General features: G+C 48.1%; 2 protein-coding genes across 4 annotated transcripts; one reads left to right on the top strand and one right to left on the bottom strand.

Annotated features, from left to right (window-relative positions):
• Positions 1-706: 706 nt before the first annotated feature.
• On the top strand, positions 707-19,140 carry PHC1 (polyhomeotic homolog 1). Of its 2 annotated transcripts, XM_071557471.1 has the most exons (16): positions 707-923; positions 4,566-4,753; positions 5,648-5,758; positions 6,957-7,037; positions 7,553-7,594; positions 7,786-7,935; positions 8,864-9,019; positions 10,135-10,633; positions 10,955-11,715; positions 13,308-13,455; positions 13,565-13,773; positions 14,365-14,479; positions 15,061-15,169; positions 15,842-15,992; positions 16,470-16,701; positions 17,041-19,140. In XM_071557471.1, the coding sequence occupies exons 2-16, from the start codon at positions 4,640-4,642 to the stop codon at positions 17,193-17,195; spliced, it is 3,033 nt and encodes a 1,010-aa protein (XP_071413572.1). In that variant the 5' UTR covers positions 707-923; positions 4,566-4,639; the 3' UTR covers positions 17,196-19,140. The 2 variants fall into 2 exon arrangements, with proteins under 2 accessions (XP_071413572.1, XP_071413582.1); XM_071557481.1 differs by lacking the exon at positions 7,553-7,594 and having other exon boundaries at positions 708-923.
• A 369-nt stretch (positions 19,141-19,509) lies between these two features.
• On the bottom strand, positions 19,510-25,219 carry M6PR (mannose-6-phosphate receptor, cation dependent). 2 transcript variants are annotated; one of them, XM_071557492.1, is made up of 7 exons: positions 24,976-25,219; positions 23,357-23,527; positions 22,982-23,154; positions 22,783-22,892; positions 22,453-22,583; positions 21,775-21,901; positions 19,510-21,239 (listed from the first exon to the last, which is right to left on the bottom strand). In XM_071557492.1, exons 1-7 carry the CDS (start codon positions 25,059-25,061, stop codon positions 21,117-21,119), a joined length of 921 nt encoding a protein of 306 aa, XP_071413593.1. In that variant the 5' UTR covers positions 25,062-25,219; the 3' UTR covers positions 19,510-21,116. The 2 variants fall into 2 exon arrangements, with proteins under 2 accessions (XP_071413593.1, XP_071413600.1); XM_071557499.1 differs by having other exon boundaries at positions 23,357-23,626; positions 24,976-25,067.
• Positions 25,220-25,645: the final 426 nt, after the last annotated feature.

Raw genomic sequence — 25,645 nt, 5'->3', positions numbered from 1 at the left:
GGGCCTTAGGAGGAATTTCTTCGTAGAAGGGGTGATCAAACATTGGAATGGGCTGCCGAGGAAGGTGGTTTCTGTTTAAGAGTGACACGTAGCGCTGTGGTCTAGTTGACATGATGGGGATTGGTCATAGGTCAGACTGAATGCTCCAGAGGATTTTTCCAATCGAATTGATTCTGTGATACACAAAACTCCTAAGGTTTAACAAGGTTAACCAGTCCCCAGAAGGACTGACGACTGACAGTGTGCCCCAGCACAGAGGACACCAGTGTGCGCCTGCAAACACCGGGGCTGAGATGATGCTTATCAACACCTCGATGCCGTGGTCCCTGCAGCGCCGGGCGGCTGCCCCGGCCGTTCCCATCAGGCTCCCGCTCTCGCTCCCTCTCCCGCCGGGCTCCCGCTCCCGTCACCAGGGCAACGGCCAAGCGGTGCCCAGGGAAGCGACCACGTGCCCGGAAGCGCCTCGAGGGAGGAAGTGACGGAGCGCCGAGGGAGCCCCAGAGGCCGAGATTTAAAAAATAAAATGAAAAAATAATAAAAAAAAACAGGGGAAAAAAGAGGCAGAAAAGGGATTTAAAAACAAAGGGACGAGAGGAGCCGGGCTGCGCGGGTGTGCGTCCCGTCCCCGCCCCCCGGGCCCGCCCCGGCACAGCGCGGCCCCGCCGGAGCCGCCGCCGGGTCCCGCCCCCAGCACAGCCCGCCCGACACCGGAGCCCGCGTTCCGCCCGCCCCGCCCCGCCCCGCCCCGCCCGCTCGGCGGGCCCGGCCCGGCTGCCCGCGCGCGGGGGGCGTGTCGGGCGGCGGCGGCGGCGGCGGAGCGGTGGCTCAGGAGCGCCGGCACTGCGGGCATCGCGGGCACCGCGGGCGGGGAGGCGGCGCGGAGCGGAGCTGAGCGGGACAGGGCAGTGCCGCGGCGGCCGCAGGTGAGACGGGGCCCGGGGCGCGGCGGCCGCGGCGCAGAGAGTTCCCTGGAGCTGGCTCGGGATGGAACTTGACAGCGGCGACGGTGCAGCCATTGTCTGCCCGGCCCAGCCCCGGGTAGCTCCCCTGCGCAGCCCCCGCCCGGCTTCGGGCATCCTGCGGCGCATCCCGCATCCCGCCGCGGCGGGGCTGCGGGCGGTGGGCAGGGCGCCCGCACGCTGTGCCGGATGAATGAATTTAGCTGCCGGAGTTGCCGGCGGCCTGGGTGCCCCCTGCCCCCTGCCAGCCTCCCTTCCTGCCTCCGCGGCCGGGGACGGGCGGGCTGTGCACGGCGGGGAGGGGACCAGGTGGGGCGGGGGTCCTGCAGCGCTCCAGCATCGCACCTACTGCTGTTCCTAGAGTATCTCGGAGCAGAGGTGGCGTGTCCCGGCAGCTTCGCGCCAATGCTCGGGGAGCTCGGAAGCTGCTGTGGGACCGTGCGGTAACAGCGGGGGCTGCGCTGGACTCCTGGTCACTGATTTTTCTGCCCCAAAGCTGTAGGGTAAACCTGTGCAAATCTTACTTGTTCCCTTAGTTTCCCAAGGATAAAGTAACAAAACCAGTTAGAAGGGGAGAAATTTTTCAGCAGGTAGCAGTCGTGTGCCGGGGGAATGGATGGGGTGAGCAAGTAAAACTTTTCTTCCTCCTACCAAGCGTTCGATGACAAGAGTAGGTCTCTGCTCTTGTACTGGAGAAAGGCCAGGAACTCGTAGATGGGCCACCTGTGGTGTTCTCGGTGGGTGCTACGAATAGCAGTGTGGATTAGGCTCTGAACTGGTCCATGTTCTCATGCTTGTACTGCTGCCTGAGCCAGTTTTCTCCCTTCTCTTCCTTTCTGCTGTGCCATCATTGCTGCCGTGTTACTAAATGGGCCTTTGTATTCTTCCGTGTCTGCCTTTTAGGGGTGCAGTTCTAGCTGTTGTTCAAAGGTTAATTTCAAGTAAAGGCTACATTGTTATTATGGGTTTTTGTTTGTTTGAAAAACACATGGTTTATTAATTTTTAGTAGGTTATCTGTCTCATGGAGCAGCTAGATGAGTCAAGTGATGTGATAGCCCAGTGATCACTAGATTTTTGTAAGAGGAAGGTGCTGGAAGATGCTCTTGCAGAAGGGGAGAGGGTGTAATTTGCTATTTTGTGTGGAAATGGCCTGTGTTTGGATCGGGTTACACTAACATGGAGCTGCATCCTTAGATGAACTTGCTTGGGGAAATACTGTGCCTTTTCACTTTTGTATTTGGAAAAGGTTTTGCTGGATAACTGCTTGCTGTGAGTGATTTAAAATTCTTACTGCCCTTCTGCAAAGGGAGAGTATATTTCTGTGTCTCCAAAAGGCCTTCTGCCTACACAGAGACCAAAATTTTTCGATGTCTCTCATACCAGAGGTGTTTCAGTAAGATTCTGTTTGTGCTAGGACCTGATTTTAATAAGATCTAGATCAATATGGAATTTTCAAAAATGCTGGAAATCTTAGTAATCGGTGGTGCTGTTTACTGAGGAAACACAGATTGGTGGAGCAGAGCACCAAGCCAGAAGCCAGGTTTCCCCTGTTGCTGCTGTTGAGGGTAAGGCTGAACATTAGTTACATTCTTTTCTCTCACTGACACTTGTGGCATAAGTAAGGTACTTCAGCTCACTGATACGGCAGAAAATTATGTTCAGTATCCCTTTTCCACAGAGTTAACAAGTTGATGTAACAAGCTCCAGAATTAAGGTAAACGCTGGGAGGAATCTGCACAGGGAGCTTGAGGGTGGGCAAGGGAACATAAATTGTCTCCTAATGGCAGCTGAGCTACCAGAGAACTTGGTGTAATGTGGAGCTTCACTTGTGTTTTAACTTCATTCAGGGTACTTTATTTATCCATCACTTTTCTTTCAAAAAGTCTGTGTTCTCTGCCTTCTCAGTTTGTTTATTTTCAGGCTTCATTTAATTTTTGTGGTGTTGCACTCTGGGAAAGATCTTCAAGGCAGTTGCTTCTCCAGAGCTGTGTTATTCTAGATAGGTTTATTGACCAACTGTTTCTGGATGTGGTAGAGTTGTGCCTGAAGACAGTAGTGACCAGTTAGGAGGAGGTATGTCTTAGTTGAGAAGATGACTTCAGGGCACAATTAACTGATGGCCTCTGCAGTGCAGGAAGCCAGTGTTGGATTAGCAGGGAGATTACTGGGCAGGACTCAAAGGCAGGACAGAAGTAAAGGTGTATGTGGAAGACAGGACTGGAGCAACAGTTCTCTGCTTGCCAATTAAAGAATTTTCCAGATTTTGAGGAGCAGGTTTGAAACAGCAATTCTTTGATTTAGCCAGCCATTCTCTGCAGTGTTAATGATGTTGCCCTACTTTAAAGTCATCTGCTGCCCTTAACACTATTTCAGAATTTAAAAAGTTGTCGGTGGAGACTATTGTCACACCTCTTTTTCTGAAGCACTGTCTGTTTGTTTATACACCAGGAAAATGTTTTTTGGTGAAGGTTGTGAAACTCAAAAACTCTGAATTTAAAAAGAGCTAGATAAAGAGGTTGTGCGGGTGCTCTGGCCTTCTGGAAGCTCATTTAGAGGGGTGTCATTTAGAAGTTTCTCAGATATGCTACAGAGGAGCCAGCTGGTGTTTTGGAAATAAATAGGCTGTCAGTGATAAGACTATTACAAACTTTAAAAAAAATCTTACATAGAATTATATCCTTCTAAAAAGTCAGATTTTTTTCCCAGTGGAATTCTGTTGAATAATCAATTTTCCTCCCTTTCCTGACTCTTAATTCTTCCTGCCAGTACTCCTTGTGTATCTCATGTTTCTTGCTGCAGGAGACTCCCTAATCATCTCCATGCATTGCTCTTCTGCTAAGCACTCTCTTCAGTCAGGCCTTCTCCAGTCCTTTCTCAGTCCTGCAATTCACTGCAACTCATCTCCCTGCTGCTGGAAGATCTCCTGGGTTCTGCATGATCTCTTCAGCAACTTTTGCCTTACAAGAGTTGCCAGTGAACACTTCATCCACTCTGCTTCTGGCTCCATTCCTCCTGAAAACAACTTGCCACCACTGATACCAACTTCTAGTCTAATATTCAAGTTAAGATCTGTCCAGAGCAACAAGTAGCTGGAAAGTCCATGGGACCAGAGAAAGAAAGAAAGGGTTGAGGGATAGGGGCTAAGCTAGGAGAAGGAGGGACAGAGTTGGTATATCTGCAGTAGGGCAGTGGAGTTGAGGGACTGGAGGAAGAGAGGATCAGGAGTTGCCAAAGTGCAGTGGAGGACTGGAAGCACAGTGGAATTTATCTCAGTAGTTCACTAGTGCCTCTTGAAGGAGAGGTAGTCAGGTCTCTAAAGAAATGGTTGTCTGAATGAGCTGCAGCTGCTCCTTCACTACCTTTTTATGAGTTCAGGGTGCTGTAGCATCCAGCTGTAGCATGGCAATAAAAATATGAGAATGTGTGTATTACATCTCTGACTGCGGTCATAAAAGATTTAAACTGTGAATATAATTTCTGGGTGATTTCACAACCCTGATTTCCCTGGTCCCTGTGATGTAGCAAAGCTGTGCACAGAGCCTGGTATTGAGATATTCCAGTAAAAAACTGTAATGTAGTGAAATACAGTTTGTTTTTTTCTCTAGCCTGACTTGGTTTCCAACAGTCTGAATGTAGATCTAGAGTCCAGCTCAGCCTGAGTTCCTGGGATCCTGTCACCATGGAGACTGAAAGTGAGCAGAACTCCAACTCCACGAGCGGGAGCTCCAGCTCTGGAGGAAGCACCCGTCCTCAGATAGCACAGATGTCTCTCTACGAGCGACAGGCAGTACAGGTGAGACTCAGTTATGTTCTGGGATAGCAAGTGCCTCAATGGAAGGTGATGGAGAATTTTTTTCTGTTCCTCTGAGTTGTCATGTGTCCAGGTGAGAGCATGCTCAGGGAGCTGTCATGTTTTCAGATTTAGAAATTCTTATGCTAGGCCTGAATTCTTATAGCCTGAGTCTTCATGTCTTACAGGTTACTCCTTCAGTGTCCAGCCTCTTAGATTTAATCTGTACTGTGATCCAATAGTACATATTAGCCTGCTGTTCTAGAGCAAGTCACTCAGTTTACCATCCCAGTTCCTTTGTACTCTCCCTGCGACCCTGACACCCAATCCTGTCAGATCTCAAAAGCTAAGCAGGGTCAGCCCTGGTTAGTACTTGGATAGGAGATCTCCTGGGAATACCAGGGGCTGTAGGTTCTAGTCCTGAGGACTTCACTGTCACCATCCAAGCTCGCTCGGCTGTGGCAGATGAACCTCAGGAGCAAAGGGTGGGGCCAGTTCTGTGCACACTGTGCCTCACCTAAAAAATTCACTGTGCAGGCTCAAAGGACACACCCACGTGGGTAGAGCCCTGTCCAAATCTTCCTTCTCGAAGCCTAGCCATGACACACGCTACACAGGAACACTTGTCTGCCTGTGTGAGCACACACATTCCCACATTCCTGGAGTTTATTAAGCTTTTGCAAGTGTGCTTTCTACTCTCCTGGAATACACCTGGGATTGATTCAGTCTTACCAAATTTGTAACTGTACTATGGATTTTGATGTGCTAATCTAGTGCATGCTTTTTTCATGTGGCCTAGGGATGTTCTTATGGCTGTTACTTACTTATTCATTGCTCTCTTCAATCACATTTCAAGGACACACAATTTTTGACAATTGGGTTTTCGTCTTTATCTAGGCCCTGCAAGCACTCCAGAGACAGCCCAATGCAGCCCAGTACTTCCACCAGTTTATGCTCCAGCAGCAGTTTAACAGTGCCCAGCTTCACAGCCTGGCTGCCGTCCAGCAGGTGAGTTGCCAAGAGGCAGGAGAGGAGTTGGATCATTTTCTGGGGAAGATCCAGAGTTTCTTTTCTTATAGAGTTTCTTTTCTTTTCTCGAGGCCTTGTGCCTCGAGGTCATCCTGATTCCCAATGAGACAAGTCCCTGAACACATTGTTTAGAGTTAATACAAACTGGAAGCTTGATGCAAAGATTCATTTGTTTTTCAGGTACAGAGCAGGGGAAGATAAAATTTGGCATCCCCATCAGGGTACTTGCACTGCAGAGGCCTATGACTACCCCCTGCACCTTCTTTAAATAAAAGATGGATGGTTAAATCAGTAGTGGATGCAGCTGTGTTTAAAAACTGTATTAAAGGGAACAGTAGATTGTTACTTCTCTGAGAATAAACATGGGGTTTTTTGACTGAAATTTCAGGCAGTAGCCTCTGAATTTTCTGTCTTCAAACTTAATAGCTCATGTTTTCCTCACCAGCAAGAGGGATCTGGGGTGGATCTTGTCCAGCCAGGAGACTGTCTTTGTAATTGAGACAAATACAGATCAATATGAATCAAGATATTTTCTGATGTTTAACTGCTGAATGTTTTGTTTTCTTTATCAACTTTGCTCACCTATCAGACTTCAATATCAGTTGAAGATAGATTATGTGTGATGTGAATACCATTCTGTTTGTGTAACAATAACCCAGTAGCTGAACTCCTTGACAGTTAATCCAGGATGTAGTTGTTCTTAGAATACCTACCTGCAGTCTTACAGTATTGAAGGAATAGAAACCTCTCATCAGTTTTGCACAAATCCTAGTTAGAAAACTACCTGAACACATACAGAAGAATTCCCATGGGATCAGAGAGGGGGAAATAAATAAATCAATATTTATATTCCATCACAAATGGTATGAGCTCTAATCTGAAATTTGTTACTTGGAGTTCTATCATTGCATTGTTATTAAACTGCCTAGTTGGCCCAGCAAATTGCTAATACTGCATGGAATGTCTGAGCCTTAACAGTGGATTTCAGCATCAGGGTGAGGGTTGCAGCGTGTAGCAGGACAAGCTGGGGAGCCATAGGATGTGTACCCCTGGGTGGAAGGACTTGAAGTCATACACTGTCAGGGTAAGGGACTAGGTGTTCTGATAAAGCTAAATAATCGAGCTGGATTGAAAAGTTTGTTCCAGGCACTCATTTCTGTGTCAATCTTTCTTGCAGGCTACAATTGCAGCCAGTAGACAAGCCAGCTCCCCTAACACTAGCACCTCTCAACAGTCCACCACCACCACCCAGGCTTCTGTAAGTGTAACTATTGCCTCATATATATTAAAGCCTCCCTCACATTCCCCACCTTGTTCTTTCTACTCTTTGTCTTCAAGTCTAGCAGTCAGCCACACAGCTTCTAAGAATGCTGGGAATCCACAAGACGCGAACAACTTAGAGAATCTGGGGTGCTGTCATTATTGGTGGGGTTAAGGAGACCAGATAAGGTTTCTGAGTGCAAGAGGCCTCCTAGCTGGATAGGTTAGACATGGATCTCTGTTTGCTGAGACTTTGGGAATACGTTGTCATGAACTAGAAAAGGATCAGGACTTCTGAGAAGTCATGAGCTGCTTGCAAGGGCATCTCTTTTTGTCTTGGGCAGAGTAGTAGTTTATTGAATGAGAGAATGTCTGTTTTGAAGTGAGTATTGAGGAGCTTGGATTTGTTTAGAGTAGATGAGTTGGTGGGGTAGAAAAGGTTTCGTGGGTTTTCTACCTGTACTTGTGAGGCTGGAGAAAATGATGTATTTTTTTTTGGATCTCTTATTGCAGTTGCATGTTAACAGTGATACTCAAGCTCAGCATATGAATGAGGTTAGTATCCAGGGCTTTGGCTAGTTTAGATTGCGCAGCCTCTAAGATGAGCCCTTTCCTTGTCATCTCCTGTGGGATAGAGGGAAAACCAGTAAAATGTCTGTTCTGGCTGTACCCCACTAAGTGAATTTGTACTTATTTCTTGGTCTGTATGTCTTCATATATGATTTGGAGCTTTTTTCTGTTCTAAGATCAACCTAGCCACCACATCAGCTGCTCAGCTGCTCAGTCGGTCACAGAGTGTGAGTTCTCCCAGCGCCACAACCCTGACACAGTCTGTGCTCCTTGGGAATACCACCTCACCACCTCTCAACCAGTCACAGGCCCAGATGTATCTTCGGGTAAGAGATGTGCATGCAAAATGTGTCCTGACCATGGATCTGTTACTAGCCACTTCAGTGTCTCACTGCTTGGGATTGCCAACACCTATGGACTAACTCCAGCTTTAAGGATATTGCAGTATATTTTAAAATCATATGGAAAGTTCTTGTTTCTGATACCACAAGTTTGACTCTGGGCTCTGCTTTTGAGGGTAGATGAGCTTTATATTGTGTGGCTCTGGTGAGAATGTTAACAACTGTCTCTGCTCTGCATAGATGTTGAAGATCCCATAGCAATTCTCACAAGAGTGCAAGTGTGAAATACATGTCCTAGACTTCAGTACAGCTCAGAAATAAAGCTACTTTTCTGGTTCTGTGCTGGAACAGCTATGTGGTAAATTACTCTTCTGCTGCTGCTGAGCTCAGGGATATAAGTCTAGAAAATTAAATCAATGTGAACAAATAATCATCCCTTTAGTTGCTTTGAAGTGCAGCTAAATAGAAAACACTAGCCTTGACTCTATGGTTAGTCTGGAGCTTGGTTACCTACTTAAAAAATATATTCTGTGTCTCAGTTGACTTCAGAAATAGATTGTAATCCCCTTCTTCTCAAGCAACCCTGCTCTTGGATGTATGTTGTTTATCACCATTTCCCAGCCAGTCCCTGATATACACCTGAAAATTCAACGACACCCCAGTGTTTTAGGTAGCCTCAGGCAGGCTGGGAGTTGGCCCCAGTCCCATGTTTGATAGAAGAGTGCTTGTTTCCACAAGGCAACTGTTCCCAGTTTCCTTCTCCTGAGGGTTATGTTTAGTGTCACAGTGCAGGGAGGGTTGGTGGTTTTGTGACATTGCAGTCCAGTGTTTGTTAGTAATCTGTTTCCTTGCGGTTCATTGTCTTTCTCTTCCCCTCCATTTCTTTCATTCCACATGACCTGACCCTCAACAGCCACAGCTGGGGAACCTGTTGCAGGTAAACCGGACCCTGGGCCGCAATGTGCCTCTTGCCTCCCAACTCATCCTGATGCCCAATGGGGCTGTGGCTGCTGTCCAGCAGGAGGTACCACCCACTCAGTCTCCTGGGGTCCATGCAGACACAGACCAGGTCAGTGACACTCCCTCCCAGAGTCCTCCCTTCCTCCTGCTTTCTGTCACCCCACACTCTGTTTTTTGTCTCAAGATGTCTCTGTACAGCAGATCATCTTTATTTAATCCCCAACTAGTCACTGTGCAGGCAGGAGATTCTGTTCTCTTTTGCCACCATGTTTTCATGTTTGCTTTTTGCCTCCAGAGATGGGATTAATTTCTGCTTTAAAATTTATGATGTGAGCCATAGGCTGGATCAATCCCATCTTTGCAGTTTCATGATTGTCCTTGTCCAAAAAGAACTGTTGAGTTCTGTGTCCAGTTTTCAGTCACTCTTCAGTTTAAAGTCTTTGCCAGAGGTAGTATTCCTTCACACAGTTGATTTTTTGTTGTAAAGATGCGAAAGACTGAACAGGCCACAAGGTCTCAGCTCCTGCATTCATCTGTAAGTAATTCTGCAGGTCAGGGAGCTGCCTTGGATTTTCATTTACCTTGTCCTATCTCAGTCATTCTTGGGGTTTTCAGTTACTTGGTATTTTTCTTGTCTGGAGCACTTCCTTTGAAGAAAAGTCAGCCATGATCAGACTTTGAAGATAACATTGCATTTGGAGGAGGAGTAACTACAGAGGATGGCAGCACCAAATCACAGAGGAACTGGTGAAATCGGAAGGGGTTTTGGGCATGAGTAGATCTGTGGGCGTGCTGAGTGGAAAGCCCAGCACAGGGGCAGGAGGCAGATGGGACAAAAATTGAAAAGGAATGACTGATTTTTAAAGGGGTTTGTCAGTGCTTTTAGAGCCATGCTAGTCTGGGTTGTACTAATGCAAAGATATGGCAGGCAGGTCTGAAGGCTGTGCCATGCCTTGTAGAAAGATGGTGTCCTTAAATCCTGTTCTCAAAGTGACCTGAGGTCTTTCATTTCCATCAGAGATGGAGAAGGAGGGAGTTCAGGATAATGTGCTTCCTGGGGAGGGCCATGCCTAAGCTTTACCCTGCAGTGTCAGACAGCTCTTCACACGAGACTTAAGGCATCACATTAGCCTGTATGCCAGTTGCTTACACATTCTCTGTCAAACTCACAGCAAGTAACATGTATAAAGACAAATGGATTCTGTTTTGTATGTTTGTTTCTAGGTGCAGAACTTGGCTGTGAGGAGCCAGCAGACTTCCACCACTAACACCCAGCTCCAAGCCTCTGCTCAGAAGGCAGCTCTGCCAGGAAGCTCCCAGGCTTCAGGCTTACCACAGGCTACCAGCACGGGCCAGACTGTGGCAGTGGCTCAGGCCTCCTCTGGCACTGCAGGCCAGTCCCTCAACCTGAGCCAGGGAGCAACAGGCAGCAATGGTGCCTCGGGGGGTGTGGTGGCAAGTGGTGGGAGCCAGACCTCAATGGGATTGAGCCAGACCCCCTCAACAGGTGCTGCTGGCAGTTGCCAAAGGAAGGGCACAGGGGTGGTTCAGCCATTACCAGTAGCAGCTGCCCAGGCCGTGACTGTCAGCCAGGGAAGCCAGACAGAGACAGAGAATGCAGCCACAAAGAAGGGTGAAACAGACGGCAGTGGACAGCAAACGGTGGGCATGAATCTGACCAGGACTGCTACACCAGCACCCAGCCAGACCTTGATAAGCTCAGGTAAGTGCATACCTGCTTTTTCTCTTTGAGACCACTGGGCTTTTGCAAGAATATCTTTTGAAAGCCTGATGGTGAGAGGTTTTCCAACACACCTCCTAGCTTCTCTGCTCTCAGAAACCCCTTGTCTTGAGGGGTTATGCCCCTCCCTATTAGCGTGAGAAGTTGATTTAGTCTCTCAAGTCCTCTGCCAATACACTGTAAGTCATTTTGGAGCTTAATGTTTCAAACGAGTGCTGTGGCTGCCTGCCTTGTTTTTGTTGTTCCCAGCTGCACTGCTGTTAACTTTTGTGCTATGTTTTTTCTCACTCTGTGTTTGTATAGCAACATATACGCAGATCCAGCCACACTCACTGATCCAGCAGCAGCAGCAGATCCATTTGCAGAAGCAGGTGGTGATCCAGCAGCAAATAGCCATTCATCACCAGCAGCAGTTCCAGCACCGCCAGTCCCAGCTCCTCCATACAGCCACCCATCTTCAACTGGCCCAGCAGCAGCAACAGCAGCAAGCAGCATCTCTGACCCAACAGCAGCAGCAAGCTCAACCTCCACAGCAGCAGGCTCCACCTCAGAACCAGCCGCAGGCTCAGACCCTTGTGGTGCAACCTATGTTGCAGTCCCAACCACAGCATTTGCAGCTCCAGCAGGACAGTCCTTGCCAGCCAGCCACCAAGTCACCTATTCCAATTCAGTCAAAATCTCTGGTCACCCCCATCAAACCACCTCAACTTGGGCCTGCCAAAATGTCAGCAATGCAGCAGCCTCCGCCACACATTCCAGTGCAGGTAGTGGGCACCCGGCAGCAGGGCTCGGGCCAAGCCCAGGCACTGGGTTTGGCTCAGATTGCTGCAGCAGTGCCTACATCCAGGGCAATGCCAGCTGTAGTCCAGCCTGTTTCCCAAACCCATGCTGCTTCCCCATCATCATCTTCAGCTTCAGCATCCTCACAGGAAGCTCCCCCTCTCACCACAGGGGTGAATTTGGCACAAGTTCAAGGCACAGCCCACATGGTGAAGAGCCCAGCTTCCTCTCCAGTTGTAGCTCAGATGCCAGCAGCATTCTACATGCAGTCTGTCCAGTTGCCAGTAAGTGATACCATTGAGAAGGAGAATAGCATATGGATTCTCTTTGTTCATTCCTAGGACACCAATCGCAGTCCAGGCCCAGGTCAGTGGGATGAGATGGGTAAGGGGCTTGGGGAAAGGGATGTGTAGACTTTGTTCACTCTCAAAAACAGTAATTCCAGTCCAGCTCCTGAGGTTACTGACTACAAGCATGTCTCTTCCACATTATCATTCAAAGGCTTTCATGAAGTAAACGGGTGAGACTCAGCCCCTGCCCTAAATGGGACAGGTGCCCACATCACATGCTAAGTATCTTATGTAACAGTGGGGTGGGTTGACCTTGACTGGCTGCTGGGTGAGACCACCAAGTTGCTGCTCTGTCACTCCCCCTTCAGAACAGGACAGGAGGAGAAAAATAAAGTGAAAAGCTTGTGGGTTAAGGACATGGAGATCATTTGCCAATTACTGTAACCAGCAAAACAAACTCAATTTAGAGAAATCAATTTAATTTACTGTCAATTAATCAGTGTAGGGTAATCGAATATAAGAACAAACCTAAAAAATGCCTAATCCCTTCTTCACAGGCTCAGGCTTCACTCCTGACTCTTCTACCTTCTCCCCCTGAGCAGTGCAGGAGGACAGGAAATGGGGGTTATGGTCACTTCTCAAGTTTTTGTCTCTTCCTCATGCTTTTCCTTTGCTACAGCACGGGATCCCTCCCACGGGATACGGTCCTTCACAAACTTCTCCAATGTGGGTCTTTCCCACAGGCAGCCACTTTCCATGAACTGATCCAGCATGGATTCTTCTGGGTCACAGACCCCTTGGTGTATAATAGCAGCCACTGACTGGGCCTCAGAGGGTCTCCTAGCAACAGGCTATGCAGAGGAAAACAAAGATGGCTCATGTTCCACAGGCCTCATCTGTGCTGTTGTGAATTGTCTGGCTAGGGCCTGCCTAAATCCTTGAGACAACAGCACTTTGCCAGCTCAGATCACAGAATCATAAACTGAGTTGGAAAGAACCTTAAAGATCATCTAGTTCCAACCCCCCCGCCTTTCACTAGACCAGGTTGCTCAGAACTCCCTCCAGCCTGGCCTTGAACAGTTCCTTAGGCAGTTGCTGAGATTGTTTCCAGACTCTGTCTGCTTCTTCAGGGGGGTGTCACAGGATTTGTCTTATAATTAGAGTGGGGGCCCATTCTGCTCATAAGGAACATGTGTCCCCTGCTCTTTTGACTCTCTTGTTAAAACTGATCTGATTTAGCCAAAAGCCTGTTTGGAAATGAATGTCATTCCATTTCATTCTTCCTGGAACAATCCTTTGAGGTTCACATATTGTCTTGATATTATACCCATGTATCAGCATGAATTGGGACACCAGGTCCTAGTCCGTGGTATGGTAGCAAGTATTCTCAAGCTTTGTTCCTTGCTACGCAAATGCTCCTAAGTACAGGTATGTACTGTGAAGGAGCTAGGGGCATCTCCAGAAGGAACCAGGCTAGAAATCAGGTATGATGCAGCAGGATACATCTTTCTTTTTGCCTCTGATCTGTCTGGTTCTTTGCTTTGGAGCTTTTCTGTCTGCTTACGTGTTCCTCTTTATTCATGCAGGGCAAATCTCAGACCTTAGCAGTAAAGCGCAAGGCAGAGTCAGAGGAGGAGAAGGAGGAGTCGCCAAATGTCACTGCACTCCTGCCTGCCAGGTCCTCTCCTGTAACAGACAGCCCCAAAAACATGGAGGAGAAGAGTGGCCTTGGAGGTGAGGTACAAAGGAGAACTCTGCTTGTGTGTGCTAATGATCTGATCTCGTATTTCATTTGAAGAAGGTGGAGCAAAGGTAACTGGCTCTTGTGCTGTTAACTTTCCAGATAATTCTGACACTGCTGCCAATGCAACTCCAAATACCATGTCAAGTGAAGGAGCCTCAGTTGCCCCCACCTCTGCTTCCACCCCAAACCTGGCAATGGTTTCACGTCAGATGGGAGACTCCAAACCCCCGCAAGCCATCGTCAAGCCCCAGATCCTCACACACATCATTGAAGGCTTTGTCATCCAGGAAGGAGCAGAGCCTTTTCCAGTAGGGATTTTTTGTTGTGGGGAAGGAAGCTATAAGCAGCTTCATGGGAGGGTAGTGGGCTTCCATCTTTGCATAGGAGCATCTTTCCCCATATTCCAGCTTAGCATTTCTAGCCTAAGACACAGGGAGTGAAGAGGAGGGGAAAGGGAGGGAGGTGTTATGAAAGAAGAAAGGCATTAAGAGGTGTCATTAAAGAGAACAAGTTGGAAGGAGTAAAACAAGTATTACAGCAACCGTTTAATCCAGTAGTCCCCAAAGCAATAATTTATGTGGGAATTGTAAGGAGGTTCTTCTCACTGATTTTTAGTGAGGGAAAGATGCCTTTTGAACACTCAGTGAAGTTGAAGCAAATAAGGGGCAATACAGTTACATGGAATTCCAGGCTATTCCAGGCAGATAGAACTTGGGGATCTTTGAATGAACAGCCAAGCCTGTGAGTCAGGAAGGACTAATTACTTTCTTCAGCATCTCTCCTTCCCTATTAAGCAGAGATTCTTCTGAGCTGAATTTTAAGCTGCATATACCTTGCAGTGGGTTGTGAACACAGAGAATCCTTTACTTATGGGTCCAACTCATTCTCTTCCTATCCAGGTGGGTTGTTCTCAGCTGCTGAAAGAATCTGAGAAACCACTGCAGGAGGAGGTTCCTTCTGGCCAGAATGAAAACCTGTCCAGCAATTCTCTGGGAGGGGACAGTGCTTCCATGGGTGAGTTTCAGCACCAGGAGGCCTAGCTAGTGTTACTCAAAGTTCCTGCTCTCTGATACTCTACTACTAACTTTATACATTATGGACTTGTGTCTCTTCTTGCTAACTCTTAGAGATTCAAGCTGTGGACCTAGAATCTCCTTCCTTGAGTGCTAGAAGACAGTATTTTTTGTTGTTGTCAATATGATCTAACACATCCTGTGTCAGTAATAAACAGGATAATCTGAACTGTACCTGTCTCTAATGACTGTGAAGGATGTGTTGACAGAAAATGTAGTGATGGAGATTTCATCCATGGCTTTGGAGAATGTGAGGGATATGGGTTTTTTTGATTATTCTGTGAAACAGTAGTGAGAAGGAGAAAAAACCTGTTCTGTTCAATATCCTGGAGTCCTAATTAGTGGAGCTTCCTGTTTCTCTTTTCCAAGCTTCTTCTCCAAGCTAACTAGTTACTAGATTCAGTAGAAAATAGTGCTTGGAATCTGTCTGCTCAGAGGAAGAGCAGTGGAATGGGGAGTCATTTGTGTGTGTGATGTGCCTCAGTTCAGATCATCAGCTGCTGTGTGTCTCTGTCTCACTAGAGCTTGATAAGAAGGCAAACTTGTTGAAGTGTGAATATTGTGGAAAGTACGCCCCTGCAACCCAATTCCGTGGCTCCAAGAGGTTTTGTTCCATGACCTGTGCTAAAAGGTAATATTAGCAAGATGTCATTTTCCTTATTTTTGACTACATATTTTCTGAAATTGGGCATGTGCCCCTTATCCAAGTAGTTTCCAACACTTCAGTACATCTGATTGACCCTCCATGGAATGTACTGGCCACAAAGATCCTTTAGGACTCTAAATGATTTTTAAATACTTCTAGGTCCAGAGAGGTTGATGTGGTGTTGAATATAAACAGGATTTCTGTCTTGCTCAGCAAATTAAGTGGGAAGGGGAAAGCACTGGGGCTACAAAAAACTTCTTAAGTGAAATGTATATTTGACTGACTAAATAAATGCATACTGGTCACTGCCTGATGCATTGGCACTGACAAAGACATAAGGGAGCATTTGGGAAAAAAATGGGGAGATAATAGACTAGTCATTGCTGCCTCCTGTTGATAGCAGAGTGCTTGTTATGGGTCTTTTTTCCCTTAGGGGAATGACTTAATTGACCCTTCAGATGTTAGATCAAGACTCTGGTGTCCAAATATTGCTTGTGTCAGAAGTCTGGACTGGTTCCTTCCAAGGGGATGTCTTAAAAGGAGGAGGAACAGAACTTGATGGTAAAGAGGAGTTTTATCCCCATCTAGAGCAAGGAGAAGTAGTAGGTTTAGATAGTTGTTATTTCCTAACTGCTGCTCTGCTTCTGCTTATTTGAGGTACAATGTCAGCTGCAGCCATCAATTCCGGCTGCAGAGAAAGAAAATGAAGGAATTTCAGGAGGCTAACTATGCTCGTGTGCGCCGACGGGGACCACGGCGCAGCAGCTCCGAAATTGCTCGAACAAAGATCCAGGGCAAACGCCATAGGGTAAGGACATAGTCCTGTCAGGGCAGGTCTCTGTAAAATTTGTGATTGCTTGGATGTACCTCTTTGTCACAGAATGTGTGACACACTCGTTATATAATGCACAGGAGCTGTTCCAATCATTCATTGACTGCAGAAAAGTGGATTTATGTTTGTACTTGTTCTTTTCACTCTGTGTTCGCTTCCCTGTGTGTCTCAAAGGTCTCAGTGAATGAGATCAGCTGATAGCCTTTGGTAGAAAACAATGCACTTTGATTAGCAGTCTTCCACTGACTGGAATCAGATTATAGAAGAATCAAATGAGCTTCAGTGCTGATGTGAAGGAGCTCTTGTGTCAGCTGCCCCTGGACCAACAGCCTGAGACAGTTGTTCAGACTGTTGGGACAACCTCTGCTGTTCCCAATGTCTTATTTTGCATCTAGTAATTGTCAATTTCTTACAAACCACCTTTTGTTTTCTTTCCTTCCTATCGGCTTGTAGGGCCAGGAAGACTCAAGTCGAGGCTCTGATAACTCCAGCTATGATGAAGCCTTGTCCCCTACATCTCCAGGACCCCTGTCAGTAAGGGCCAGTCATGGAGAGAGGGATCTGGCAAACTCTAGTATGGCCCCACCTACCCCAGATCTACATGGCATCAACCCAGTTTTCCTGTCCAGCAATCCTAGTCGTTGGAGTGTGGAGGAAGTGTACGAGTTCATTGCATCACTGCAAGGTGAAGTTCAGATCCTCTGCTGCACTCTTGTGATCCAGTAGCATGAGGAGATCTGTTGGCTCTCTTTCTGAAAAGAAAGTGGTAGTGCTTTCTGGAAAGAAAGATGCCGAGTGCTTTTGTGCATGTTTCTGAATTGGAGTAGTCATACAGATGAATTCTCAAGATTTATTTCTCAAGTAGCCTGTGTGCTCAGGGAGACTGAGGACTAGAGTGGGGAGGGGGGTTGGTTAGATTCCCATCTTGCTTTTCTGTACCTGTCAGAGGTGCAAAGAGTAGAAGCATGGGAGTGCCCAAGGGCACTTAATGTTTCTCACATGCTCTTTTTTTCGTGTTTCACAGGGTGCCAGGAGATTGCTGAGGAGTTTCGGTCACAGGAAATTGATGGTCAGGCCCTGTTACTTCTGAAGGAGGAACATCTCATGAGTGCCATGAACATCAAGCTGGGACCAGCTCTCAAGATCTGTGCCAAGATCAATGTCCTCAAGGAGACCTAAAGCTCTGAAGCCACAGGTCTCACTTTTGCTCTGACCCCAGGGCAACTGCCAGTTTTGGAGCATCCCACTGGGGTGGGGAAGAATGGGATAGTCCCCTGTGGTCTTATATTCAAGAATGAGGAGGAATTTAACTGATGGATTCTGCCATGCACAAGCCCATGTCTTGGTCTCTTAATGGTGCTATGAGGTTGAGGAAAACTGCCACCTGGGGCCTTTAAACAACTCTCCTTTTCTGATTTCGAATATGACTCCCTTATAGACCACATGAAGATGTGAAGGGGATCTCCTGCTATCTTAGAAGACTTCCGAAAGGGAACAGTCCTCACCCCTTTTTGCCACATCAGGTCTGCTAGATAATAGTTTTGGGTATCACTGCCAGAACTTGTGGCAAAAGAAGAGCTGGCCCCACATGGACATTGGGAGTACCTGTGCTTGGGGTTTTTTGAAAGGTAGCTAGCAAATTCCAAGTGACAGAGGTGGACAAACAAGAATTTGAGCAAAAGGGGCTGCTACTTTTCCACTTTTAAAAATACCTGTGCTGCTCCTTAACTGGGCTTAATAGCCATTCCAGCACACATACCAAACTTGAAGGCAATAGGAGCTCACCTTCACTCTGCATGTCTACAGGAGACAGTAAAGCTAAAGTGTTGTGGCAGCTATTCACTCCAGGTGCTCCTCTCAGAATCAGTCATACTCATGACAAAGTGATGGGAAAATCGAAGGGGAAGGGGATTGTCTTACATTAGGGAACCTTACGGCACTAGGTTTGTCTTCCCATTGTGCTAGGGCATATTTTACAGATCCAAAGCAGTCTCCAGAAGCACCAAGGCTCAAGGCTCTTCATGAAGTGGGCTGTGGTTTTTTTTTTTGTATATGTTTTCTTACCATTTCGTATTCTTTTTGTGTCTGTCTTCATTATCCTCAGGAGAGCTTATGGGACAAAGTGTAAACTGGCAGGATTGTATTGCCTGTTAGTGTTATAAAACAAGTATTTCTTTTCCTCAGTTAAAAAAGTCAAACACACACCCTGCCACAACTGAATACTAATCCTTTAATGTTACTTCTCATTTCTAAAGGGTAGAATTTATGTTATAGACTGAGTTCCTCCTGTTCAGCCCCTCTAGGTTTGGTTTTTAGGGGTTTTTTAAGGACCAGATGTGGTATTCTGAAGTTCTGTAACCAAATTGCCAAAGCTGAAAACCTGGGCAGAGTTCTTCTCTGCCAGAAGCACTTCTGCTTCACACACATAGGCAAAAAACCTGAAGGAATTGCACAAACTATGAAGAGGTTAAGTGCCCTCTAGAGCCAAATACCTGAGAGGAAAATGGTGTTGTAAAGCACGGGTCTCAGCTTTTCTGTTTTCCGAAGTTTCACATGAAAATTAAGAGTGAAACGTAAGACTGTTCTATGTGGAAAGCACCTACTGTTGCAGGAAAGCTGTACTGACATGGGAGAAGGCCTAATAGCATAGTTAGAAAAACACAGAGATCTCTGGAATGAGCTCTTTCTTAACGCCTGTTAGAAAAAAGAGGAAAGGAAGTACTTAGTAGAAGGATAAATGTGGCAGCAGCTTCCTTGCAGTCTTAACTGTGCTGGTAATCTCACTTTCACGACATCCTTGCTTCTGGGAGGGAAGACTTCTGATGCTTCATGAATGAAAACAGGTCCAAAGGAAGCTTGCTTGCACCCTGGTAACACTATTTTGTCTGATGTAACCTGAGGGCAGGGAAGGGGAAGGTTCGAATCAGCACAGAAGTGTACCCTTAAACCATTTTATCCGTAGGAGGCTGGGTGTGATAGAACTCCTGTGTAGTTTGATCTTTGGCAGGGTGGTCAGGCAGCGAGCCTGCCAGTGCTGCTAGCTACTTCTGAGGACTGATTTCAGTCAAATGGGAAGGCTTCAATTCTTCGTGTTCAGTGTTCTTAATAAAAAGATGCTCAATGAGGCTTTGCAGGTCTAGCTGCTTTTTAACCCACCTTCTGAACCCACATGTCAAGAGACTTTGAGAAGTACAACCTTCATCACAAAGTTACTCTTGGGTTTTGTTCCTGCAGAAAAATAGAGCATAAGCCATCCATCCATCCAAAACTACCTAAGCTTTTAAAGCTTCAGTTTTGAAAGATGTGCACAGCCTTCCCTCTTAAGCCCAACGGAAACTGGAATGAAGAAGGTAGCAGCCAAAACCATGAACTGACAGAAACAGATTCATTACTGGCACGAGCAGTTCAAGCACAAGAGGCACACTACGGACCTTTCAGCTTTGAGTAAGAATGATGCTCTGGCACCAAAGCAAGCTCCTGTTACAGCACAACACAAGTTTTTTGGTCACTTTATTTTTGAAAGTTGTGTTTTGTACAAAAAAAATTACCTCAAACACCACCATGAAAACCAGTAACAATAGACTTCCTATTTTTCCCATGTTATGAGAAAGATTGAGACTGTAACAAAAGTCAAAGGAAGCAGGAATTGTTTGCCCACTCCAAACCCAGCAAAAAAGCAGGGCTACCCCTTTCCTCTCAATGTTGTTACTCAGACAGCATTAAAAATACATGAATCCTGTCTCTACTCTGCTGTTAACAGTAGTGGCTCGCTTATTCAGAGTCTCTGCCCTCAAGACTGAGGGCAGTTCTCTTGCCAGTCTACAATAGGGTAGAATGGGATTGCTCAGAGTGTAGCCTCTCAAATAAAAAACAATTAAGAATCAGAATCAAGGTGCCAAGTTCCTGAAGGTTCCCAGTAAGTCTACAACTCAGCTCTACCTGCTTTTCAGCAGGGCCGCACAAGGTCTCACTCCCAGACAGTGGCAGTATGTAAGTACCAGCTGCACAGGGCAAGTGTGTTAGAGTGGCCTGCACCATGCTTAAGGGGATGGTGATGTATGAAAGCTCACCATATAAGTGCAAGAATCCCCTATGCAGTTTTTAATGTGTTACCATTCTTCTCCTGGGCTTCTGTGGTTCCTGTTATATAAAAATAAATTCTGATAGCTTCACAGAAAAACCCTCTGCCAAACAACAAACTTCTGGAGAGCACAGAATCAGAACGCTGACAGTGACTGAGCTGCATGGGCTGTCACCTCGGGAAGCTTGTACCAGAACTCAAGTAGCAGCTACTTGTCTCATTTTGTCTTGATGTCAGTTTCAGTTTCAGCAAATGCTCCTTTTCCTTAGCAGCACATCATTTCCTTTTGCTTCTCAATGATTGAGAAGACTGAGACAGTATTTTGACTGAACTGATGTCATGAGACTATACTTAACTCATATTTTTTTAGCATTGCCCCTCTCCAGACTGAGAGGCTGGCATGCATCCCTTTACAGCAGTTGAAGGAAACTGGTGCATACCTCTCAATACTTTGCCATTAGTAAAACAAAAGACTGCAGAGGTGCTAATGCCTCTTCCACCCCCAGAGTCTGGCACAGAGCACTCTGAGCCAGTTATGCCGGCAGAAACTGTACCAGTGCAGAAGCTAGAAAAGCTGAAAATGCATTTAAAGAAAAATAATTCCAGTGTATTATAGATCCTGTAAACCCTAGGGAAAAAATAAAAAGACACAAAATATCCCTTTTAGAGTGTCAGCTGTTTTAACCCACGGCCTTTTTTCCTTCCCCTTTCTGTACCCATCCATGGCCCTTTTTTCCTTTTGGTGATTCATCTATTCCTGCTCAGTGCTGAACACTCAATTGCTTTCTTGCACTCCTTACTCTCAGCACTTCTGTCCCAGCTTTGTGGCATTTTCAAAATAAGACATGCCATCAGGGACTAATGCTATTCACATCAGAGGCATCCATGGGACTTGACACACCAGAGACAGCAGAAGCAGTGTAAAGAAAATCAGAAGTGAGAGGAGAACTGGCTGGGAGGCACCCGGCTAAACAAGCACTGGGGAGATGGGGAGAAAAGAAATTGTGGTGGAAAGCCTGTCACATTGGTAGCAAGTGGTCATCCCGTTCTTCTGACTCGTCACCCAGCTGGTCGTCCCCCACACCGCGGTACGCGGCCGGTGCATTTCGAGGCTTGGACCGGCAGACAAAGTCACAGCCATCCTACAAGCACAGGACATGGCACCAGCATCAGACTGTGTGCACCTGACGCAGCATCCAAAGCAAAGCAGCTCCTTTTGCTGCTAAGGGATGGCTTTTAAAGGGATTATGCCATCCCTGTGCTACCCAGGACGTCCCCAAAAGCTGTCTTGACATAAAAACATCCTGCTTGGCCTTGAAAGCTCTGGCCATATGGATTGACTGTATGCAGCAATATCAGGCCAAGGCAAGCATGAAGGATAAATGGCACTGCCTACAATAACCAAGGAAGGATTTCAGGGAGGTTGGACATGAGCATTTCACAGGCCCCAGGCGAACATTTTCTATCTGGAAAGCATTAACCCCTAATGAACATGTTTTCTAGTTTGTTAAGGACCAGCAAGGATTCAAAAATAGAATACTCCAGAAAAATGAAACACATATCCCTCTTCTGCTTCAAGGTTCATCACCCTGGCAATAGGTCTACCCAAGAGACATAGTCTGCCATTTTCTCCTAATACAGGGGCCAGGCTGGGATTATACAGGGATTTTCACTCACCGCCACCAAATTGCCCAGATCTTGCCAGAAGGCAAAGTGAGGAAACTGCTCCATGCCCTTTGCTCCCACTACAAGGCGCTGGTAAAGGAACCCACCAATGATGTAGACTGCAATTAGTGAGGCCAACCTGGAAGGCAGAATTTAAAAAACCCAAAAAAATAAAAAGCAAAGCTGAGGAAATCTTACAATCTCTTCCAAGACAGCTACCTGCCTCATATTGGCATTAGAGCAAGTAGCTGAGCACCACTCAAGAGCAGAGCTATAAACAGAAAACAGACAAAAAGAGGTCCCCAAATTATCCATCTGCTAGTATAAATGTTTTAGCAGCATCATGTAAAGCAGTGCTTCTAAGCACAAACACAGAAAATGAGTCAAGACTCCTGGTCTCAATTCCAAGCTCTAGCAAAGAGTCATCGTACATTTTTAGGAAGTCACATCTTCCATGTTTAAGTGCACTTGTCTGCAAGCTATGAAGGAGACTGTTTACATGGAACAGAGTAGCCCTGCATCATGCTTTGAACAAGAGCTTTTGTCCATAAAGCTCAGAGGCATAGTAACATCTAATGGTGGCTGTGGGTAGGTCTACTACAATTCGTTAGTCTACTGCAGCATTTGCCATGTTTCTAAATAGCACTGGAGATCATGGCCTAGGCACAAACAGCTCTTCCAATGACTCACGTGATCAGTAGAATGGAGCCAACGCTGAGGTGGGAATTCTCAGCTGGACAAGCCACACTGCTGTCCATCTCAAAGAGGTAGAAACACTCCTGCTCCTTTTCCCGTTCTTCTGAAATAATGCTGAATGAACTCTGCAATTTGGGAAAAGTTAAGTCGTGAAAACATGCCCAGGGCACATTGAACTTCACCAGGAGACAGTTTTAATCACTGTTGGTGCAGATAGGCAACAGACCCTGAAGGATACCTTGCTGCCCCCTCAAAGCCCTCTGCTCACAAATAACTACTCGTTTGGCAGCCTCCTGATTCTCTCCCACCTCCTGTGTCACTCACCGCTGTAACTCCCCGCTTGCAAGAAATCATTATCACAGCTCGTCTCTTCTCACCACTGCAGTGACTGCCATATGAATCACCTCCTTTATAAATCAGCATGATCCAGTCACCTGGCAGGGGAGAAACATACCGGCTGCAAATCCAGATCAGGAGGCAAAAGGCAGCTACTGAGTAAGAAAAGAGTGGAGTGGAATCTTACTTCCATTGAAGACTTGGGTTTCATTGATTCTTCCTATCACTGTGGTCTTTCCATTCTGTCTATCTGTTTGCACCAGGCCACCATAATCGTGCGAGGTGCTGTTGACCTCTCTGCACACCCTGAACTGGTAGACATAGTTTTCTGTTTTGCCTTTCTCCACAGTCACGTTAAACCTGCAGCAGGCAGAGGACAGAAGAGACAGCCCATTGGGTTACAAAGAACAATGCTCAGAGCAGCAGGCACATCAGACGGGGAAGAGTTAAGGGTCCATAGAGAGGGGAGCCCATTCTGCAATCTAACCCCAAATCTTCCCCTCCTCTTGGCCCTCGGGCAGGCACTGCACAGCCCCAGGGCCTGCAGGGTGTTGTACTGTACCTCATGTGGCTCAGGGGCTCCAGTTTCTTCAGCAGGGCTCTCTCCATTTGTGACTCACTGCTTTCATCACCAATCACATCACAGCTCCTCTCTTCAGACTGCTCAGCCCCCACTACAGCCAGGGCCATAAAGACCAGCAGCACGGTAGAGGTATGGCAATGTGATGACATCCTGGACACAAGCCACAAAGAACACAGAGGACTAACTGTTTCACCCTCCTGCAAACTCACTTCAGGTTCATGGAGTCAATGATTAGCCACTTCCTTGGTCCTGAGTGCAAAAAGGAGAAGTCAAAATCTAGAAACAACTCATAGGTCCCAAGAGACACTGAATCTGAATCTCTTGTGTGGCCAAGGCAATTCACTAGGCCCATTTTGGACTCAGAATTTTCTGAGTTTTTGCATGGGACCACAAAAAGTTTTGCTGCTGAGCATACTAATTAGCTGCCAGATCAGAGTCCAGCAAGCTGAACACTGAAGTAAGTTTCAGACACAAAGGACTGCTTGCATTGCACTGAGAAGCCAGTCAGCAGAAAAATATTTATCAGGCCTCTAATCAATCCTCTTCACAGCTTTCGTGTGAAGAGTTTGCAGGAAAAAGCTACTGTGATTAGTCAGGCTCTGTTTCTTCAACTGCCTTAATCTTAATAGTTATCTTTCTAGTGCTACTTTAGCTGAGAACCTGAAAGTGTTTAATAATGCTAAGCTGCAACTTCACAGAAGGAGGAAAGCCAGACAGCCTATGTGAGATCCAACCAATGAGGCTGTATGAAGAAGATAATAATAACAAAACCTAGAAGATCGGGCTTTCAGGTTCATGCTGAAATCACATACAAAACACTCAACGATAACACCACCCAACTAGAACACCGCAACAGATTCCCCCCTGCATCTCCTCCCGCCAGATTCGGTAAAGCTCCAGATACTGGCGGAAGGCAGCCGGCAGACTCCCAATTAAATAATCGGTTGGCTACAGCCGGACACAGACCCCGTTGAACTGAACCTGCCGATCTCCCCGCACCCCCGCTGAGTCCACCGCGACCGCTCTCGGCTGCCCACCGGGGCTCTGCTCGCCGCGGGGCCAGGCACCAGAAAAGGTTTAGAAACGGCGAAATCACAGAGTCGGTCAGGCTGGAGGGGACCACAGGGGCTCATTTGGTCCAACCTCCTCGCACAGGCAGGGCCGTCCCAGAGCACCGTGCACAGGATGGCGCCGGGGCGGCTCTGAAACATCCCCGGCGCGGGAGACTCCACAGCCTCTCCGGGCAACCCGCTCCAGTGCGCGCTCGCGGAAATGAGGAAGCCCGTGACACGAGGGCTCGTGACTCGCCTCTCCCGCGGCCAAGACCAGGTCCCTGCCCCCAGCACCGGGCACGGCTCCTCCCGGAGCGCGGCGCCGGCAGCGACCCCCGGCCGGTCCCCACCTGCCGGTCCCTCCGGCCGGTCCCCCCGGCGAGTCCCACCAGCCAGTCCCTCCAGCCAGGCCCCCCCAGCCGGTCCCTCCAGCCAGGCCCCCCCCAGCCGGTCTCCCGGGCCGGTCCCCGCCGCCGCCCTGCCCCGCACCCGCGGCTTCCCCCGCGCTCAGCCCCGCTCCGCTCCGTCCCAGCCCCGCGCACCCACCTGCGGCCGCCCCCGCGCTCTCCCCGCCGCGCACGGGCACAGGCGTGGCCGCGCACGGGCACGAGATACCCGCTGGTCACGGGCATGCCATGCTGGGCGGCCCGGGGACCGCAGGCACTGGCGGCACCGGCCTCCTCCACGTCCCGGCGCCTCCCTCGCCTGCCCCGCGAGCCGGAAGGAGCGTGGCGGAACTGGCGCTGCCGCCAATGGCGGCCCGAGAACCGCCGGGATCGCCCGCCCAGGAGCGGCGCGGCAGCGAATGGAGCGCGGCGGGGCAGGGCAGGGCCGGGAGGCTCCGCGGCGCGGGCCACGCCCACTTCCTCGCCGTCGCCCAATGGACGGTGAGAGACGGCGCACCCCCCCCCCCCCCCCCCCCCTTCCCTTCCCCGCAACTCCCTTCCAATCAGCGACGAGGGCGGTGGAAAGGACGAGCCCCGGGCCGGGCGCCCCATCCCGGCGGGACCGCGGCCCGCCCCGCAGAGGGAGTGGCAAGTTGCGGCTCGGAAGGGCGATTGTCCGGCTCTCCGGCGGAAAGTCACCTCATCCAAATGCTTTGAGACTTCCCCAGCTGGAAGCCGCGCTCTCCCCTTTCTGTGCCCGGCCCGCGTTCGGAGCAGTAGCTGGAGGTGACCACAGCAGCAGCAGCGAAAGGCTTTCCAGTGGCGCCGTG

Source organism: Pithys albifrons, chromosome 1, assembly GCF_047495875.1.
Source record: "Pithys albifrons albifrons isolate INPA30051 chromosome 1, PitAlb_v1, whole genome shotgun sequence".
NCBI lineage: Eukaryota > Metazoa > Chordata > Aves > Passeriformes > Thamnophilidae > Pithys > Pithys albifrons.
The sequence above is the reverse complement of the archived record's forward strand: the minus strand, read 5'-3'. Positions and strand labels throughout refer to the sequence as shown.

What these genes read in the sequence shown, in the direction of transcription:
- PHC1 (XM_071557471.1), top strand. Translation starts at nt 4,640, where the DNA reads ATGGAGACTGAAAGTGAGCAGAACTCCAACTCCACGAGCGGGAGCTCC. An exon ending in TCCATGCAGACACAGACCAG is followed by an intron (nt 9,020 to 10,134) that starts GTCAGTGACACT and finishes GTTTGTTTCTAG; the next exon opens with GTGCAGAACTTGGCTGTGAG. An exon ending in TGCAGTCTGTCCAGTTGCCA is followed by an intron (nt 11,716 to 13,307) that starts GTAAGTGATACC and finishes TTATTCATGCAG; the next exon opens with GGCAAATCTCAGACCTTAGC.
- M6PR (XM_071557492.1), bottom strand. Translation starts at nt 25,061, where the DNA reads ATGCCCGTGACCAGCGGGTATCTCGTGCCCGTGCGCGGCCACGCCTGT. An exon ending in GCAAGCGGGGAGTTACAGCG is followed by an intron (nt 22,584 to 22,782) that starts GTGAGTGACACA and finishes CCCAAATTGCAG; the next exon opens with AGTTCATTCAGCATTATTTC. An exon ending in ATCTGGGCAATTTGGTGGCG is followed by an intron (nt 21,240 to 21,774) that starts GTGAGTGAAAAT and finishes CTGTGCTTGTAG; the next exon opens with GATGGCTGTGACTTTGTCTG.